A 19,924-nucleotide genomic window follows, 5' to 3' on the forward strand; every position below is an offset into this window, starting at 1 on the left:
GAGGCCCCTCCCCTCAATAGACCCCCCCCCCCAAACACACACACATCATCAGCCCAGAACCAGCTTTCCCGGCCCCGCCCTCCTCCGCCCGCTGGCGGGTGCCCGTGCACCCAGCGACCAAACCTACGCCCGCCCCCCTCACCACGCCCTCCTCCCGTGTCACTGGCGAAGCCAGGCAGTTCTAGCACGGCCGTGTCTGGCCATGCCACCTCCCCTTGGTCTGTCACACTTTTGCACCTGCCTGGTGACTTCTTCCTAGAAGTTTGAGGTCAAGGCCTTCTTTGTCCCCCTCTCCCTCCCTCCCCTGTCTAGTGGGCCTCAGGCCTCCAAGGGACCAGCTGTCAGAAGCTCCGCCCTTGGCCTCAGCCTCTTTGCCCGGCTGCGTCTGTCCCAGGCCTGGGAGCCCTGGGAGGGCCGGGTGCTGTCCGAGGTGCCTGCGTCCTGGTGTGCTGTGCACACGGGCCCTCGGCTCTGCTCATTCAACAGGCGGGCAGTGGTGCGACGCTGGAACAGGGCTGGGACAGGGCGAGTCCCACCCAGAAGCCGCGCGGGGGCCTGCGAGCCGGCACCGTGTGCAACGCCCTGCGACCGTGAGGCTGTGTGGCTGGGAGTCCGGCGTGTGCGCCTGTGAGCACGTGGCTGCAGCCCCGGCTGTCACTTCAGAGGGGGCATCCCCGGGGGCTGCCCATTCATGGTCTCTGCCGGCACCTTCAGTAAAGGCTCCGGCTCCGGCGAGGGTGCCGGACCGCTGCTGCTCCGAGGGACTCCCCCTGCGCGCCTAGGTCTCCTGTCACCCGGGGGCACCGGCATCCCACAGGCGGCCGGTGCGCACGAGGGCCCAGCCGACACTGCCTCGCGCCTGTACGACGAGTTGGCCCGTCAGCCCCCGAGACTGGCCCCTGCCCCTCCTAGAGAGGTGGGGACGTTTCACCTGGCCGAGGCGTGGCATTTGAGTAGACGCACCCCAGTTAAGGCACCCACAGAACCTGCAACTGCAGAGAGGCGAGGAGCAGCCTCAGAGGCGCCCCTGTCGGACCCTCGTTGCTCTCTTGTAGACCCTGCCCCCCACTGTGCTGCACGCTCCATGTGGGCAGGGGCCAGGCTCATCTGGTTCCTGGCGTACCCCAACGCCCAGCCCGGGGCAGCACGTGACGGGTGCCGGCACACATGTTCAGAGTGAGCGGAAACGTCTCTGACGGGGAGACGAACAAAGAGCCAGTTGCTGCCACCGAGCCGCAGAGCTGCCCCTGGGCTGGAATCCAGGGCCTTCCTCTTCCAGACTCAGCAGCCGGGGCCGGGCAGCGGCAACAGGGAGGGAGCCTCCCGCCGCAGGGGCTAGCCCGGCAGGCAGGCGGCACCACGTCCTCCCCTCTCACCCCCGTGGTGCCGGGTGTGCCTGCATTACCCACCCCCCCGCCCGCCGTGCCCCAGACGACGAACTTGTTTAGTGGTTAAACGACTTGCCCAAGGCCCCTGCTGCACCAGGCAGGGTTCGAAATCCACCTCTTTCCAAGTTCCCACCCACCGGGCCCCTTGGATTCAGGTCTGGAGGGAAGGGAAGGACGCAGGGGGGATCCAAGGGGCCTGAGGACTAGGGGGTACCAGGGGGTGGGGTGACTTCCCTGTCTCCTCACTCGGGGACCACTCCCAAGGACCACCGTGCACGACCTGGCCCCGAGCCCTCCTGTGCTCCCACCCAAGGCCGGCTGTCAGAGGCAAGAAGCCAGGACCCGCCTCCCCCTCCGCCCACGACCCCCAGGAGCCCTTTCTCTGCTGAGCCAAGCGGGTCCAGACCACTCTCCTAGGGAAAGGGCCCGGCGGGGCCAAAAGGGGAGGGACCACTGACGCACGGCTTCAAACAGCGTGCCTCCCCAGCCTGCTGGGAAACCGAACGAGCCGGGCAGACCAATCGGACTGGAGGCGGAGACCGGTTGGCTCCCAAGCTCGCTGGGCGGGCGGGGAGCCTGGGAAGGGGGAGGGAAGGGCGAGCAGCGGGTGCGGCGGCGCCAGCGGGGAGACCAAGCCCTCTCGGCCCCACCCCGCAGCGGCCCTGACGGGGGCGTCTCCCCAGCCCCCCTCCAGGGCCCCGTGCGTTTTGGGGACTCTCCACGTGACTTGGTGATGCAGAACGGTTATGACCTTCAGCGTGTCTGTGAACGCGAGGGTCCCAGCAACAGTGCGGGTTTGCGCCCGGCCCTACTTGTGGGTGCGGGGACGTGGGTGTGTGGGCTCGTGTGGGTGTGTTGGGGAGGGCGCCCAGCGACATGTGACAAAGACTCCCGTCTCTGCGAGATGGTGAAGGGGCCCGCGAGCTGGCGCTTTGTCTGGCTGTCTGCAGAGTGACGGTTCGCGCAGTGGCGGCGGGCGCCCTCGCGGCGCGGGATGCCGGGGCGCCCGGGTGTCCGGGGGCGCGCGCCTGTGCCGGTGTGAGTGCGCTGCGGCAGGGCCCGGGGGCTGCGTGCTGGGTCCCAGCCGGCCTGGGCCTCGGGCGTGACCTGGAGCCACCCGTGAAAGCTGCAGTGGCCGCGTGTCCCCGTGACCTCGGGAGCCGGCCCGGGTGGGTCTCCGCTTGCTCCTTCCTGCCTGCCCTCCACGTGCGTGTCCGCGGCGGCGCGCGTGCCCGCGGGCGCGCACCCGCCTGCCTGTCGCCACCGCCGTGAGCCGCGCCGGGAAAAGGTGCCGGGACCGATTGAGCCTGGGCCGGGCCATGGGCCGGAGGGCGAGCGGTGGGCTGCCGGTCAGCCCCGGGCCTCACCCCCGCGGGAGAGCTGCCTGGATTCGGTGGGGGCTGGCCGGGCCCGCAGGGAGGCCGGCCTGTGCCCCCTGAACTACGGATACCAGGTGAGCACCCCCTCCCTTCGTGGGCACGCCGTGGGGGCCGGCTGGGGAGGAAACGAGCACCAGGGAGGGGTTAGGGGGCGGCCTACCTGGTGGGGGAGGGGGCGGCGCGGAGGTGGGGTGAGGGGGGCGCTGGCGATTCCAGGGACGCCAGGGAAAGGAAGTTCCGGGACCCTCCCTGCTCTCATGTCCACCTCTGCTTCCTGCCTGCGGCCTCCCCTCGTCCCCAGAGCCTGGGGGCCCCCTAACTGCTTGGGAGATGTGACCTCTACTCCAGGGTGCTGGCCCTGCAGGCCACAGCCTTCCCTCCTCCCTGAGGGGTCCCTTGGGCCTCGGACCCCCACTCTCCGCTCAGGCCATGCTCGGGGAGCTGGCGCCTGGGGCTGGGCCCTGGGCACCTGCACCAGCCCCACCTGTGCCCGGGCTCCGGCCCCTCCCCACAGGGCGCTCACCATGGCCCCGCCGCTCCTGCTGCTGCTGCTGGCCAGTGGAGCGGCCGCCTGCCCGCTGCCCTGCGTCTGCCAGAACCTGTCCGAGTCGCTCAGCACCCTCTGTGCCCACCGAGGCCTGCTGTTCGTGCCGCCCAATGTGGACCGGCGCACAGTGGAGCTGCGGCTGGCGGACAACTTCATCCAGGCCCTGGGGCCCCCAGACTTCCGCAACATGACGGGGCTGGTGGACCTGACGCTGTCCCGCAACGCCATCACCCGCATCGGCGCCCGCTCCTTCGGGGACCTGGAGAGCCTGCGCTCGCTGCACCTGGACGGCAACAGGCTGGCCGAGCTGGGCACCGGCAGCCTGCGGGGCCCCATCAACCTGCAGCACCTCATCCTGAGCGGCAACCAGCTGGGCCGCATCGCGCCGGGGGCCTTCGACGACTTCCTGGACAGCCTGGAGGACCTGGACCTGTCCTACAACAACCTGCGGCAGGTGCCCTGGGCCGGCATCGGTGCCATGCCCGCCCTGCACACCCTCAACCTGGACCACAACCTCATCGACACGCTGCCTCCGGGCGCCTTCGCCCAGCTCGGCCAGCTCTCCCGCCTCGACCTCACCTCCAACCGCCTGAGCACACTGGCGCCCGACCCGCTCTTCTCCCGGGGGCGCGACGCCCAGGCCTCGCCCGCCCCCCTGGTGCTGAGCTTCAGCGGGAACCCCCTGCACTGCAACTGTGAGCTGCTGTGGCTGCGGCGGCTGGCCCGGCCCGACGACCTGGAGACCTGCGCCTCCCCGCCGGGCCTGGCCGGCCGCTACTTCTGGGCGGTGCCCGAGGGCGAGTTCTCCTGCGAGCCGCCCCTCATTGCCCGCCACACGCAGCGCCTCTGGGTGCTGGAGGGCCAGCGGGCCACGCTGCGGTGCCGGGCCCTCGGGGACCCCGCGCCCACCATGCACTGGGTCGGCCCCGACGACCGGCTGGTCGGCAACTCCTCCCGAGCCCGGGCCTTCCCCAACGGGACCCTGGAGATTGGGGTGACGGGCTCCGGGGACGCGGGGGACTACACCTGCATCGCCACCAACCCCGCTGGCGAGGCCACGGCCCACGTGGAGCTGCGGGTGCTGGCCCTGCCCCACGGCGGGAACGGCAGCGCCGAGGGGGGCCGCCCCGGGCCCTCGGACATTGCCGCCTCGGCCCGCACTGCTGCCGAGGGCGAGGGGACACTAGAGTCGGAGCCAGCCGTGCAGGTGACAGAGGTGACTGCCACCTCGGGGTTGGTGAGCTGGGGGCCGGGGCGGCCCGCAGACCCTGTGTGGATGTTCCAAATCCAGTACAACAGCAGCGAGGACGAGACCCTCATCTACCGGTGAGGACGCACTTTGCAGCCCCTCCGCCCCACCCCTCCAGGGCTGGGCCGCCCTTCCGGCCCTTCTCTGTCCTTGCGGCTTCCACACCCCTCACCTCGGCTTCTGAGCGGCCTGGGGGCAGTGGGCTCCGGGCGAGGGGCGGGTCAGGCACCGGGAAGAGGAGGTGGGTGGTGCACCCCAGGTCTCCCCCATGGGGCTGAGCCACTGGAAGCTGCCCCCCGCCCCACCACCACTGCGTGGTTACGCACGTGGCCGACTGCACGCACGCACATGCTGCTGACCTCTGGTGATGGGAGCCCCCCCCCTCGCCTGCCCCGGGCTGTGTGCCAGGGCACACTCCTGCCTGCCCCCTGCACTGTCCCCAGTGCCACACGCGCATGCCTGTCCTGGTTTCTCTGCCTTCCTGCGTGAACACACACGGTCCCCGCGGTCCCGGGGAAAGAGGGTGTTCAGAGCTGGGACCTGGGAGCACAGGTGAGGGAGGCAGGGGTGGGGCCAGGGCCTGGACCCCGAGACCTGGGCTCTGACCCTCGGCCCTTGCCTGCAGGATTGTCCCGGCCTCCAGCCACCACTTCCTGCTGAAGCACCTGGTCCCTGGTGCCGACTATGACCTCTGCCTGCTGGCCCTGTCACCCGCCGCCGGGCCCTCCGACCTCACGGCCACCAAGCTGCTGGGCTGTGCCCACTTCTCCACGCTGCCGGCCATGCCCCTGTGCCATGCCCCGCAGGCCCACATGCTGGGGGGGACTCTGACCGTGGCCGTGGGCGGGGTGCTGGTGGCCGCCTTACTGGTCTTCACCGTGGCCTTGCTGGTTCGGGGCCGGGGGGCCGGGAATGGCCGCCTGCCCCTCAAGCTCAGTCACGTCCAGTCGCAGACCAACGGAGGCCCCAGCCCCACACCCAAGACCCACCCGCCGCGGAGCCCCCCGCCGCGCCCGCAGCGCAGCTGCTCCCTGGACCTGGGAGACACCGGCGGGTGCTACGGCTACGCCAGGCGCCTCGGAGGGGCCTGGGCCCGACGGAGCCACTCTGTGCATGGGGGTCTGCTCGGGGCGGGGTGCCAGGGGGCGGGGGGCAGCGCAGAGCGGCTGGCAGAGAGCGTGGTGTGATGGGCAGGGGGACGGCCCCAGGGCAAGGGCGCGGGGCGGGTGGCCACCTCGCCTGGGTGGGCCGGCACTGCCTGGGAGTCCCTCCCACTGCCACCCTCGGTACCTCAGGCCCCTGTGCTCGGCGGAACAGAGGGCCGCCCCCCGGCTCTGGCCCCCAGACGGGCCTGAGGGGCCAGGTCCCTCCGACAGGTGCTCACAGCCGCCAAGGCAGCGCTGCAGCCACTAAGTGGGAGTCTTGTTTTTCTTTATAATAAAATTGTTGGGGACACCTCAGTGCTAGTCTCTGGTGTCACCGCGCTAGAGGGAGGGGAGGCAATGAGTGGGCCGGCGGAGGCGCACAGACAGGACAGGTCAGGGCTGAGACTGCCGGCCCCGCGGAAGCGGCCCAAGCAGATCTGGGTGCCCTCGGCCGCCTCATCCGCCTGACGGCCGAGTGCGCTGGCCTGGTGGCTTCTGACCCGGGTGAGCCGGGGCCCGGCCCCCGGCCCGGACACCTGACCCTCTGCCGTGCCTGCACAGGTAAGAGCAGACAGCACCCCTCCCGGCAGCTGCGGACAGGGTGTAGTGACCTCAGTGGACGTTACAGTGTGCAGACGGCCACGGGAGCTGGTGGGAGTGGCCGAGCCCTTCGGGGCAGAGGGCCCTGGTGGGGCGACACCCTACCACGGCTCAGGAGTCCCCGCAGCCTCGTGTGTGCCGACCTCGCTCACCGCCTCCCGGGGCTCCTCCTGGGTCTGTGAAGTGTCCTCCCAAAGGGACTGGGACCGGCTTGGACGCTCACCGCCCAGGCCCCCGGGCTTTGCTCGGGCTCGTCTGCAAAGACGGAGTCTGACCCCCCTCACTGGACTCGGGAGGGCACACGGCAGAGGGACCCCCAAGCCCGCCAGGCCGCTCTGCTTAGCCTCCCCAGCCCGGGAGCCACCTCGTCCTGCCTCCGCCAGCCCTGCTGGCCCGGAACCATAACCATCGCTGCTCCCGGGCCCCGGCTGGGAGGGAGAGTGCTCCGGACCCCACACCCGCAGGCACGGGGGCTGCTCCACCCCGCGCCAGGTGCAGCCAGGTGCAGCAGGTGCTTCAAAACCTCGCAGGGGCCCGGGCTCCACCGTGAAGGGCGGCCGTGGCGGCCTGGCATCTGTGCGGGGGGGGCTGGGTGTCCATTTCCGTGCGGGCCTGTGTGGTTCGGACAAGCAGCACAGTGAGACCTGGCCCAGTAGGGTGTGTGCACGCACATGTGCAGGCCAAGCTCACACACTTGTGGGTGTGCACAGTGACGGCACGTGTGCCCGCCCGCCCAGCCCCAAACACATACCTGGGTGCAGCCCAAGAGGGACCCTGGTTTAAGTAAACAAAACAAGGTTCTCAGCGGAGAGGAGCAGGGGAGCGAGAGCCCCACGAGGGCCTGGACGGAGGGCAGGGGCCACAGGGCTACGGGAGGGGAGGGAAGGGAGGGTGGGGGAGGCGGGGGCCAGGAGCTGCAGGGCGGCACATGCAGGCCTGGCCGGGGCTCCGGGTGCGGCAGCGGCCAACGGCCCAGCCCGGCTGCACATCTGAAGAGGCCCTGGCCTTCCCCCGCTGGCCGCTGGCCCCCGGCCCCGGTCTTCCCGCTCGGCCTCCAGGGCTCGTGAGCCCTCCAGGCCTTCGGACAGGTGGTCTCATGGCCCAGGGGCAAGACCACAGGGCCAGCCAGGGTCACCACCAAGCAGGACACAGCAATAGCTGGGGGCAGGGGAGTGGTGGGGTAGCTGCGTCCCCCACTGGGGTCACGGTGTGCACTGATCCCCAGCCCCAGGACACCCTGCGGGGAACACCCGGCCGCCTCAGCAAGAAAGCGGGTTGAGCGCACGTCACCATGAACTGGCCCCTGACCAGGAGCCCCGGGGATCCTCACGGGACAGCAGAGGGCCGAGCCCCGCCCCCAGCACCCCAGGGACCTCTGTTCCCGGAGAGCTGGGCTGACAGCCTGAGGGGACATGGCGTGGGCACAGACTCACGCCCCCCTCCCCTCCCACGTGCTTTCTCCCAAAGGCTCCCACACCCACTGGGGCACCTGCAGGGTGCACCCCAGACCCCGTCGACAGGAGAGGAGTCACCACCCACCCCGAGCGCACCAGCTGGGTCTGGACCACCGGCCGGGCAGGAAGCAGCTGAGAGGGGGCGGCGGAGCGCAGGGGCCCCAGCCAGCCGCCCTGCACACCTCACGCACCACGCGCCGCGGGCCGGCAGGGCACCCTCTGCTACGGGCGACTGTCCTTCGGGAAGGCCCGGAAGAGGGTGACGAGGGGCGGCCTGGCAGCGTCTGCCGGGGAGGCCCAGGGTGTGCGGGCAGCACTGACCTCAAGGCCACGACAGCGTGTGGCTGTGCTTTCATCTCTAGCTACAGACTCGGGTCACGGAGCCCGACCAGGAGACCGAGGGGCGTGTTGGGTCCTCGCCTGGCCCCTGGGCTGCCAGCCCTCTGGGGGTGGGCCCCTGGCCGCCGCCTGCCCTGTGCTCAGGACTCCGGCTGCAGCCTCGCTCCCTGGCTGGCCCTGCAGCACCGAACACGGCTCGAAGCACAGGCTCCGCGGCCCCCACCCGACCCCGTGGGACCGGAGGCTCCAGAGGGAGGCCTGGTAACGTGTGGATTAACACGCTCTCGGGGCACTCTCACCTGGGAGGGGCGTGAGAAGTGTGGGACCCACAGAGCACAGCCCGACTCGGCTGAGGGACCCGGGGACGCCAGGGCTGGGCAGCAGCAGGGACCTCGCGCAGCCAGGGAGTCCGCGTGCAGCGAGGGGCAGGGCGGAGGCAGGGATGTGGACGGCCCGGGGGCAGGCAGGGCCCGCGGCCTCTCACCTTCACGCCTCGCACCCGGAACTCGGCCAGGGCTCTGCTCATCTTGGTGGCAGCCGTGGGGTGGTCTTTGCCGTGTGCGATGACTTTGACCAGCAGGGAGTCGTAGTGGGGGGAGATGACAGCCCCCTGGAAGGCGGAAGCATTGTCCAGGCGGATGCCCATGCCCTCTCCGCTCCGGAACACCTGCGGGGAGAGGCGGGCGGGCGGGCTCAGGGGCCGGCTGGGGAGCCGAGGTGGAGAGGCAGCCCCCAGCCCGGGCCGGACAGGGTGCAGGAGGGCGGCCGCAGGTGAACTCTGGCTCTGGCGCGTGACGTTCCGTTTAATTTCCGCCAGCGCCCAGAGGGCAGCAGGAGAGAGAATGGTGGGTCAGAGAGGTGGGCCTGGGGGGCAGACAGGGGCTCCCGACACACAATCCATGGGGAGGGGCCGGGGCGGGGGACAGGGGTTCGGGGTGTCGGGGGGGGGGGACTGGGACACACACGAGGCGGGGAGGGGCAACCCCCGAGGAGCGCAGCCGTGAGGACAGCACCGAGCGGGAGGGAGGGACCCCCGCTGCACTGCGCTGCCGCCTCTCGGGGGCCGAGGCCTGTGCTCGACACCAAGGAACTTAATAAAATATTTAAGGGTGAACACTCAGCTGTGAGCAGAACCTGCCGGCTAAAAATATTCTGTGGTAAACCAGGCTTGGAGGAGCCGCCCGGGCCGGGGAGACGGGGAAGGTGGCGTCCAGGGCGGGGCTGCCTCTCCAGGTTGAGGACAGAGGAGACCGGACAGCGCTGGGGCCGGGCTGGCCCCCCCCCAGAGATGGGACTGCTGTGGGGCCGGAGCCTGCTGCGCCAGGCTCTGCCTTGGGCCCACCAGCTCCCTGCACTGAGCACTGTGGGAACCCAGACAGCCCCTCCCTGCCCCTGCCGCTGGTTTTTCAGAGGCCCAGTGTCTGTCTCCAGCTCCACCTCCCCTCCTCCGTGGCCCAGAGCAGAACTGAGCTCCTGTCCTGCATCCTGGGAGGTGCGGGCCAGATGGGGCGCCGGTAAAGCAGCAGAGCTGATGACAGCGCCACTGCCACCAGGACCCAGAGGTATGAGACGGGGCGGCGAACAGGCCCCGAGCAGGCCCGAGGGCTCCTGCTCGCAGCAGCTCGCAGCACGCAGCACGGGGGGAGGGGAGGAGGGCGAGGAGGGGGAGGAGGGCGAGGAGGGACAACTCCCTGTGTGAGAGAGAGAGGAGCACGCGCAGGCCCAGGTGCACAGGGAGCCCACCCAGGCCCACCTCAGCCTCCCAGCTTCTTCCCGCCCTGCCCCCCCACCCGACTCCCACCACTATCCTTGCGCCGCGTGGCTCCTCTGCTGGGGCATCAGGGCCCTGGTGCTTGGCTGCAGTGCCAGGTGCTGCCTTGCCGGCCGCCCCCCTTCAGGCTGAATGAAGGCAGGGCCGAGGCCAGCAGCACCGTTCTGTCTCTGGGCTCTTGTGGGACCAGAGTGCAGGGCCTGGGCCTTGTTTCTGGGGACCCCCCCACCCCCCCAGCCCCCACTTATGAGCCTGTACATACGGCAGCCTGTCCCCAGGGTGCTCCTCCCTTCCTCTAGGGCAGGGCCTGGCCCCCGCCCACTGGAAGCCAGCTTCAGACCAGCCGGGCCCTACCTCGATGCGGCCCGTGTCCGGCTGGAAGCTGCGAGCGGGGTCCTCGGTGGTGACCCGGCACTGGATGGCGCAGCCGTTGATGCGGATGCTCTCCTGCCGCAGGCCCAGGTCGGGCAGGCTGCGGCCCTCGGCCACGTGGATCTGGGCGTGCACCAGGTCCACACTGCGGGGGGGCGGGGGGTGGTGGGGGACATGGGACGGAGGAGGAGCGTGAGGCGGGGGGCAGGTGGACAAGGCAGCAGTCCACACGCAGACTTGGCTTGGCCCCGCCCACTCTTTACCAGCCGGGGCAGCCAGCTCAGCTCTCCCGGCCCCTGAGTGGCCCCCGCCTGGCCTGACCCCCGGAACGCCGCACAGTCTGAATAAGGAGAACAAGGCGGCCGGAGGGGCAGCCGCACTCTTTGCATCTACCCATTCTTACACCCCTCCCAAACCACCCCTTCCTGTGCGTGCCCTCCTCCCCCCTGGGGTCTCCTGGCCCTCCGGCTGCCCCAAACCCTCCCTCTGTGGAGCCTAGGTCTGCAGCCTTGGATACCCTGTCCGTAGAGTCGTTTGTGCTGCTCTGTGTGTGTTGGTGTGGGGAGGGGGGGCGGTGTGGTGAGAGAATGGGGGTGTGAAGGCCGGGCTCCTGGCAGTGGGGGCCACAGCTGTGGGTGGGCCCACACAGGTGAGCGCTGAGGTCAGGACGCCGTCCGCCAGGCCCTTGTTGCAGCTGGGCTTGGGCCCAAGGTCCCCTGTTCCCCCCAAGAAGGTCTGAGAGCAGGGAGCTCTCTAGGCCGGCAGTTTGAAAGCCCGGCCTCGCTGGCCACCGCGCTGCTACGTCCACGTGGGACAGCTGTTGGAAAACCCGGGGCATGGGACTCCCGGTCAGGAAGGAGGCATAGGCAGACACGATCTGCCTCCTCGCACAGCCACAGAAAACATCACGACTAGACCTCAAAACAAACACCACCCAGCACTGTCAAAAAACCGAGCTGTGTGGAAGTCTGACAGCCAAGAATTTAAAGAAGCCACAGTCATCCAGGCGGGCAGGACGGGCGAAGAGGAGCAGAGACTCCGCGGCAGAACAGGGGGCCCCACATTCGCGTGCGGGGGACAGAAATCAGGAGGGATACCCGGGGAGCCCCAGGGCAGACCACACAGCCCGGGGCCGCAGCCATGAAGACGAATCCCTGTAACTTCTGGCTGTAAAAGCCAGTGGGGCTGAGGCAGCAGAACGAACCGCCGGGTTTTCAAGAGACCCCACTGAAAGGGCCTGCAGGGACTGAGCATGCACGCAGACCCGCCCTCTGCGGGACTCAGCACCAGGGCAGCAGCCGGGCAAACCTCTAGAAGCCGGGCAGCGGCGCAGGCCCCTCTCCTAGCCCTGCCCCCAGAAAGAGCTATGAAGTGCTGAGGCAGGTTGCCCCACCCCGGTGATAACTTAAGGCTCTGCCCCACATGGTTTACAGGTGCCTTTTGTACCACAGGCCACGCTACTAAGACAGGAAGTCAAAGCGGCTCTACCTAACACACAAACACACACAGGGAGGCTGCCAAATTGAGGAGACAAAGAAATGTAGAACAGAACCACACGCCAGAAAAAGAGCTACCTGAAACGGAGACGAGCAACCTATCAGACGCAGAGCTCAAAACGCTGCTGATCAGGATGCTCAGAGAAGTCCCTGAGCACAGCAGCAACAAGATAAAAAAGGCCCCGGAAGAAATGAAGGTCACATTAAGGAAAATAAAGAAAAATTTTCAGGGAAGCAACAGTGGAGGGGATGAAGCCAGGATTCAAATCAACAGTTTGGAACATAAGGAAGAAATAAGCACTCAACCAGAATAGCAAGAAGAAAAAAAGAATTAAAACAAACAAAAACAAAAACAAGGATAATGTAAGGTGCCTCTGGGATCTCTCCCAATGTACCAACACCTGAATCGTAGGGAGGCCAGCAGAATAGGAAGAGCAAGAAATTGAAAACTTACTTGAAAAAATAGAGGAAGAAAACCTCCCTAATTTGGTGAAGGAAATAGACATACAAGTCCAGGAAGCACAGAGAGTCCCAAACAAGTTGGACCCAAAGAGGAGCACACCAAGACACATCATAGTTAAAATGCCAAAGGTTAAAGATAAAGAGAGAATCTTTAAAGCAACAAAAGAAAAGCAGACAGTTCCCTACAAAGGAGTGCCCATAAGATTGTCAGTGACTTCTCAAAAGAAACTTTGCAGGCTAGAAGGGACTGGCAAGAAGTATTCAGAGTCATGAAAAGCAAGGACCTACAGCCAAGATTTCTCTGGTCCAGCAAAGCGATCATTTAGAATGGAAGGGCAGATAAAGTGCTTCCCAGACAAAGTAAAGCTAAAGGAGTTCATCATCACCAAGCCATTATTATAAGAAACATTAAAGGGACTTATTTAAAGAAGAAGATAAAAATATGAACATTAAAATGGTAATAAATTCACAACTATCAACTTTTGAATCTAAAAAACAAACAAAGAAACAAACTAAGCAAACAACGGGAACAGGAACAGAATCATGGGTACAGAGATCTCGGGCGAGTTCTCAGCGAGGAGGAGGGGTAGAAGGGGGGGAGGAAAGGCGCAGGGGTTAAGAGGCCTAAGTGGTGGGTACAAAGTAGACAGGGAGGTCAAGAAGAGCGCAGGGAGTGGAGAAGCCAAAGAACTTACATGCACGACCCATGGACAGGAACTAAGTGTAGGGCGGTCTGCTGGAGGGAAGGGGTGTACCAGGGGAGGGGGCAAAGGGGACAGAAACTGGGACAACCGTAATAGCATAATCAATAAAATATATTTAAATAAAGAAAAACCAGGCGCAGTGCTTTAAATCTGTCACTGAGGCTTGTGGTATGGACGGCGCGGGGGCCACCTGGCAGGCTGCACCACGCCTTGTGTGTTTCCTGCTGCATCCACTCGGGAGCAGCGCGAGGGCCGCCCTGCGTCACCACGTCTGCACGCTGCGCCCTGTGGCTGTCGCCAGCTTTCGCTCCACAAGGGCGCCCCGAGAGTCACTGCCGCCCTTACCAGAGGGCAGCCCGAGGGCCAGACAGACGGCAGCTCACCCAGGCTCCCAGCGGCCGGGCCGGCGGGGACACCGCGCTCCAGCCGGCGCCTGTCCGACCCCCACCCCGCCCTGCGCGGACCAAGACCTCCCCCCTCCGCGCAGGAGGCTGGCGGCAGGCTCAGGCGGGGGGTTTTACAGCAGCACAGCGGGGAGCCGTGTGGGGCCAGAGTCGGAGGCCGGGGCGACCCTCTCCGTTTGGCCATTGTCTGGAGAGCAGGGAGTCTGGGGGCCTCTGCGCACCTGCGGGGCGTCCTCAGTCTCAGGGGTCAGGGGTCAGGGGCGGGGAAGGAACGGCCAGGAAAGTTCCACGGTCAGACGGCCTGGCTCCAAGTCAGGGCTTAACACTCAACACAGACATGGCTCAAAATACGTGTCTCGACACAATGAAAGACCACCTAATTGTTCATAAAATGGGCAGGTCTTTAAAGATGTCGGCACTCGATCCTTGCGGGAACACCAACGGGACAAGCAGTTGGGAGCGCTAACCAGGTGAGGGGTTGCCTGCCCTGCAGCAGCAGCCCCGAGCCGGCGGGCGTGCGTCCGTCCGTCTATCAATCTGTCCTCAGAGCCCTCGAGGGGCGGGGCCGGCAGACACTGAGCGGCGGAGGCGCTAACTGGCGCACCCACTGTGACCACAGCAACGGGAACCGCCTCATCGCCCACTACCAGCGGGCAACGCCCATAACTCCCGACTCGCCCGGACGACGGAAGGGCAGGGAAGGGCGGGGAAGGGCGGGCGGCCCTGGCGAGTGTTGGGGAAAGTCCGGCGGCCTGGGGGTGCCTTCAACAAGCGCTGAACTTAGAAAGCAGGTGGGGATCCTACACAGAACAACACAATCGTGTCCAACTATTCACATAACAAAGTAAATAGAGACGGAAGGTGCCAAAGCTTCAGAGCAGACGTAGACCCCGTGTTCTAGTCCTGCTGCATGACCCTGGGCGACTCTCTCGACCTCTCCGAGCCTCGGCTTCCTCATCTAAAACATGGGGGTGAGCTGCTCCCTCCCTACACCCCCCACGGCTGTGTCCGGAAGCACGCCGGGCGGCTGGGAGCCTCCTCGGCACCGAATTCCGAGTGTGCGGCTCTAAATCCTTTTCACTGGCTGCTCTGTGCTAACACGTAGCCGTGTCATGTTTTTATAATAATTTCTGCAAAAAGCAACTAGATCCTTCACTGCTCGCTCCCCCAAGGAGAGTGAGCTGAGCTCCCGGCTGCCCCCGCTCCCCACGAGCCACCTGGGTGGATTTTGCAGAAGGTCAAGGCCAGCCCGCCCCCGCCCCGCCCGCCGCCCGCGCTCACTCGGTGACCTCCTCCGTGACCGTGTGCTCCACCTGCAGGCGGGAGTTGACCTCGATGAAGTAGTGCTTGCCGTGCTTGTCCACCAGGAACTCCACGGTGCCCGCGTTCTCGTAGCCCACCTGTGGGGCGGCCCGTGCGTGAGCAGGCGCGGCGATGGGGCCCGGCGGACACAGCCTCACCCGCCAGTTGGTTCCGTAAAAACAGACTGCAGCGCACCCCACCCTGTCCCACGCCAGGCAGCCCACCAGCCCCGCCCCTGGGAGGGAAGCACCCAGACCCCACGGCTGGGCCCCTGCCCAGATGTTCCCCCAGAATGCCACGAGCAGCCTCAGATGGCTGCACCCAGCTCGTCTGGGCAAGACAGCAGCGGCAGTTCCTGCTGCCCCGGACCCCGTGCCCTTCCCCCTGCAGCCTCCTTGGTTTGCTGGCACTAGGACCTCCCTGCCCCCGCCCCTGCACACCCCGGCCTCTCCCGGACCCTTCCGTTCTTAGAGATCCTCAGAGAGTCCCCCTGTACGCTGCCCGGTCATCACCTCAGACCACTGCCGACACAGGGGCCATTTCAGAGAAACCGACCGGTGAGGATTCTAACTCAAAACGCAGCCCTGCCCAGTTTCACGGTGGTCTCCCCAAACCACAAACTACACTCAAACAGCTCCTGCAACTCTGCTCAGGGATGAGACAATAAATAACGATGATAATAATAATAATAATAAGCCAATAAACAAGGCCAAAATCAAGGTAGAAACACTCCTTATAAGAAAAAACAAAATCTCAACTCTCAAAGCAACGCCTCACGTTAACCGCGGCAGAAGCCTCCTGCAGGGTGCCAACCCCGGCTTCCAGCTTGGGGACGGCGACAGAACCCCTGCCGTCCTCTCTCTGGGCTGCCCGGGTCCGGAGAGGGCAGGTCTGAAGAGGCGCTGTCGCTGGGGCTCTGGGAAGGGGAGCAGGCGTTGGGGCGGGACGCCTGGGCTCGGAGGGGGTGGGGTCAGCAGGGCCCAGAAGGACAGAGGGCAGGCCGCGGCTGGGACACCCCCGCCTGTCTCCACGCCCCAGCAGAGCAAAGACCGGCTGAAGGCAGGTCTCAGGGGCACAGCGTGGCAACAGAGGCGATGCGGGAGCCCGTGAAGAATGAATGAGGAAGAAATGCCCCATGCTGTTTCTCAGTCCCGATAGGGCCCACCCAACCCCACCGCTTTCGCCCCAGGGCTCAGCAGGTGCCTCGCGGCTGGGCCTGCGCACAGGGTGCTGAGGGCATGGCTGGTGGCCTCGCCCCTCCCTCTTCTTAGCCTTTCTGGACCCCAGGCTTGGCCCCTGGGCCTGCGCCTCTGCTGTCCCAGGGTCTCCTCATCGGCCCTCTGCCCTCCAACGCAGTCCCTCCTCTGGGTCTGCGCCAGTCGCTCTGGGCCTCCCTGTTCCCCAGCGGACGGCCCACACCTGACTCCTGGTGGCCGCCGGCCGGGAGGCCCACGCCAGCGGGAGCTCGGAGCGAGCCTGCACGAACGGGCTCCTCGTCTCCAGGGGGGAGATCCTGTCCCCAGGGGCCCCTGCCTTTCACCTGCTTAGCGAGCTTGACAGAGTCGCTGGTGAGCTGGGCACGGAGCTGAGGGTCCAGGTGGGCAGCAGGCGCGATCTCGACCACCTTCTGGTGCCGCCGCTGGATGGAGCAGTCCCGCTCGTACAGGTGCAGGATGTTCCCGTACTGGTCCCCTGCGGAGGGGGCGGGGCGGGCCGGGCTCAGCTTCCCCTGGGCCCGAACACCCTCTACAGGCCCAGCCGCCCCCGGCATCCGCCATGGCCACCACAGCCTGCTCCCAGCAGCGGGGGCAGCCAGGAGGGAGAGCTCCTGGGGTCCCAAAGGCCAGCGCAGCGAGGAAGGGAGCCGGCGGGGAACAGCCCCACTCACCGAGGATCTGCACCTCGATGTGGCGCGGCCTCTCGATGAACTTCTCCACGAACAGCGCCCCGTTCCCGAAGGCGGCCAGGGCCTCCGAGTAGGCCCGCGTGTAGTTTTCCTCTAGCTCCTGGGGGCGGGCGGAGGCTGAGCGGACATTGGGCCCCTCCGCACCGCCCCAGCCCACTCCCAGGCCCGCTGTGGCTCTGCAGGGGCCCCCGGCCCCCGACCCGCTCACCTCGTAGCTGTGCACGACCCTCATGCCGCGGCCCCCGCCCCCATAGGCAGCCTTGAAGATGATGGGGAAGCCGTAGGTGTTGGAGAACTCGTGGGCCTCGTGCAGGGACGTGATGGGGGCATCCGTGCCGGGGACCACGGGGACGCCTGTTGAGAGACAGGCATGTGGGGCCTCTGGCACAGGCAGGAGCCCCTGCCCAAACCCGCCAGCCCCGCCCCGGAGAGCCCCCCCTTGGGGAGCTGCACGGTCCCCACAACTTGCTGCCGTAGTCACCTGCGGCGATGGCGATGGCCCGGGCCTCCACCTTATCTCCCATCTTTCGAACCACCTCTGGGCTCGGTCCAATGAACCGGACCCCGGCATCCCGGCAGGCCTGGGCGAAGTCCGCACGCTCCGACAGAAACCCGTAGCCAGGGTGCACGGCGTCCACGTTGTTCTCCTGGGGGCAGGGTGGCGGGAGAGTGGGCGCCCCTCCGAGTCCTTCACGCCGGCCACACCAGACCCTGTGGCTCTGCTGCCTCGCCCACCTCGCTCGCCCCCTCCGTCCACCCCTCCGTCCACCCACCCACACTTCCTGCCGGCTGGCGTGGGCTTGGGCACAGCATGGGGATGGCCCAGGACCCGGCCCAGGACCCAGCCCAGGACCCGGCCCCGGCCCTGGCCCTCAGGAGGCAGCCCCAGCCTGGCCCGGCTCACCTTGGCCACCTTGATGATGTCGGGGATGTGCAGGTAGGCCTGCACGGGGGCGAGCCCGCGGCCGATGAGGTAGGCCTCGTCCGCTTTCTGCCGGTGCATCTGGCCCGTGTCCTGCTCCGAGTACACGGCCACGGTGCGGATGCCCAGCTCCGTGCAGGCGCGGAACACGCGGATGGCGATCTCACCTGGGGGGCGGGGGCAGCGCCGTGAGAGTTAGACTCCTGGGTGCCGAGCAAAGCCGATATTGTGGCGGGGAGCTGGGGGAGGAGGAGGGGGGGAGCCAAGGCTGGGGCTGGCCCACGGCCCCTGCCCCGGCCCCGGGGCACTCACCCCTGTTGGCCACCATGACCTTCTTGATGGGCTTGTACTCCAGGCGCCGGACATTGGGGGAGGCGAAGGGGACGGTGGAGGTTCGGCGGACACCCTGGAGCCTCAGGCCCCTCCAGACGGCTCGGAACTTCAGCATCTGGGGAGGGGAGTCGCAGTTGGGCTAGAGCAGCCTCAGCGGGGATGGTCCCCGGGAAGAGCGGGGGTCCCACCCCAGCCCCCCGGCAGCCTTAGGTGGAGGCCAGCCCCGGCGCCCCCCTCCTCCCCTGGGGGGCGGGCTGCCTGGCCGCAGGACAGGTTGCTAATCAAACCCAAGGGAGCCCAAGCTTTCCCTGACTCCCTAAAACCCACTGCAGTGTTTGCAGCAGTGCACAGTCCTAAAGCAAGGTCAAGGCCAGACAGAGGCACAGCGGGACGGAGGCCTGCGTGCCCTGCCCCGATGCTCCCTGCCGGCCGGCCGCAGCAGCCCCGACTGAGAGCCGCCCCCGACCACGGTGGCGCACGTGAGGGCGTGGGTGCCACCCTTAGGGTCCCGTCTGGCTGGACGGCGGACGAGGGGAGCCCTGGCCCGGAGAACCCACGTCGCTGTGGCTGCTCAGGAGGCAGCGCCTCTGCTCGGTCATGACGCGGCTACTTTAAACGGCCACAGAAACCCTCCTGCCCGCCGCCGGCTTCGGAACACACGGTCACGCAGATCGGCGGAGGGAGGGCGGGCGAGGCGGGCTGGGACGGACAGACAGACACCGCACGGGTCGGTGCACGTGAGGTCCCCGGAGGCCGACCCGTTCACGGGGACGGCGGGAGGGCCGGCGACGGGCAGGCGAGGGGCCGGGCTCTCACGGGCACAGAGTGGAGCTGGGGGCGGCGACGCTCTGGAGACAGACGTGGTGACGGCCGCACGGCGTGAACGCACTTCCTGCCGCCGAACTGCGCCCTTACCAGTGGCCGAGATGGCAAATTCCGTCAGGTGTATTTTGCCACAGTAAAAAGGATTTTTGAAAAGCCAACAGAGGGCAACTTACAGCCCAGAACGTAGAACATCTCCAGAGGTGAGTCAGCCCCTGGTTTTACCGATGGAGAAAAGCAAGGCCCAGGTGGGTTGAAGAAGATGCATTCGAAGTCACGCAGCCGTCCGCCCAGCCCGGCACCCGGTCCTTCCCCTCCCCTACCGCCCTCGTCCGGCTAACCACGTGGTTCGCTCTTTAGCAAAGTCCAAGGCGCCCGACTCACCGTTTGCTCCGCACGGGGCACATAAACACAGCCAGGAAATACAACAGACACTACAAAACCTTCGTGTCCTGTTACGGCCAACGAGATGGAGGAGGGGAAGTAAGTGCCAAGCAGGAAGAAAAGAGAAGAAAAGAAACGAGGGCATAAACAGGAGAAAGAGAAGAGGGAAGCCGTGGGCCAAAGGAGCGAGGGCAGGCCCCGGGCTCACGGCGGCCCCGCGCCCGCGCAGCCCTGAGCAGGGCGGCTGCAAAGCGAAGGCCGTGCTCCCCCCAGTGGGCACGCCGGAGACAGGAGCAGAGGACAGGAAAAAGGTGACAGAAATGAGGTCCTTTCAGGTCGTGACTAGTGCCTCAAAGGGAAGAAACCAGGTTCAGTTTTGTGAAGTACCTGGTGGGGGTTGGGGGTGGGGGGAGCCCTCTGGGCCTGGACGTGAAAGTGGGTGTCTCTGAGGGGGGCGGCAGGGGCGCCCACACAGGAAGGCCGAGCAGGAGGGTCTGGGGAGAGCGCCAGGCGGGAGGAACGGTGGTGGCTTGGCCCTCGGGGGAACGAGCTGGACGCGCTCAGGAGCCAGGGCCAAGGGCAGGGCGGCAGGGATGCCTAGGGGTGCAGTGAGGCTGGCGGTGCAGACAGGGCCTCGGCTCTGGGTCCCCCAGCCTCTGCCCAGCCTCTTCATTCCCCTCCAAGCGCCAGGGGGTGGCAGCGGGGTGGGGGGTGGTGACCTGATGCACTCGGGGAAGCTCTCTGGATCGGCACCCAGCGAGGGCTGCATGTTTGTTCGGGGCTGCACGGAGGCCGAGATAAGACACACAGAGCCCCTGACCAGGGAGGGAGCAATGGGGAATGCACACGACTGGGGAGATGCCCTGGCTGGTGTGGCTCAGTGGATTGAGCGCCGGCCTGTGAACCTGAAGGTCGCCAGTTCGATTCCCAGTCAGGGCGCATGCC

The 19,924-nt window shown here is 66.8% G+C and overlaps 2 protein-coding genes across 5 annotated transcripts in view; one reads left to right on the top strand and one right to left on the bottom strand.

Moving 5' to 3' along the window:
- The window catches only part of PC (pyruvate carboxylase), a 96,435-nt gene that overhangs the window by 5,060 nt on the left and 71,451 nt on the right, over positions 1-19,924 (bottom strand). For all 3 annotated transcript variants that reach the window (XM_028515145.2, XM_036029756.1, XM_036029755.1), the window contains exons 2-10: positions 17,753-17,888; positions 17,423-17,607; positions 17,000-17,165; positions 16,727-16,872; positions 16,501-16,618; positions 16,153-16,304; positions 14,592-14,710; positions 10,227-10,389; positions 8,586-8,768 (exon numbers count right to left, since the gene is read on the bottom strand). In XM_028515145.2, the coding sequence (XP_028370946.1) occupies positions 8,586-8,768; positions 10,227-10,389; positions 14,592-14,710; positions 16,153-16,304; positions 16,501-16,618; positions 16,727-16,872; positions 17,000-17,165; positions 17,423-17,607; positions 17,753-17,888 (1,368 nt within the window). The remainder of the gene's footprint in view (positions 1-8,585; positions 8,769-10,226; positions 10,390-14,591; positions 14,711-16,152; positions 16,305-16,500; positions 16,619-16,726; positions 16,873-16,999; positions 17,166-17,422; positions 17,608-17,752; positions 17,889-19,924) is intronic.
- LRFN4 (leucine rich repeat and fibronectin type III domain containing 4) lies at positions 1,979-6,023 on the top strand. Of its 2 annotated transcripts, XM_036029757.1 has the most exons (3): positions 1,979-2,841; positions 3,282-4,640; positions 5,189-6,023. In XM_036029757.1, the coding sequence occupies exons 2-3, from the start codon at positions 3,292-3,294 to the stop codon at positions 5,748-5,750; spliced, it is 1,911 nt and encodes a 636-aa protein (XP_035885650.1). In that variant the 5' UTR covers positions 1,979-2,841; positions 3,282-3,291; the 3' UTR covers positions 5,751-6,023. The 2 variants fall into 2 exon arrangements, with proteins under 2 accessions (XP_035885650.1, XP_028370947.2); XM_028515146.2 differs by lacking the exon at positions 1,979-2,841 and having other exon boundaries at positions 2,954-4,640.

The sequence above is a fragment of the Phyllostomus discolor genome, chromosome 6, assembly GCF_004126475.2.
Source record: "Phyllostomus discolor isolate MPI-MPIP mPhyDis1 chromosome 6, mPhyDis1.pri.v3, whole genome shotgun sequence".
NCBI classification, from domain to species: Eukaryota; Metazoa; Chordata; class Mammalia; order Chiroptera; family Phyllostomidae; genus Phyllostomus; species Phyllostomus discolor.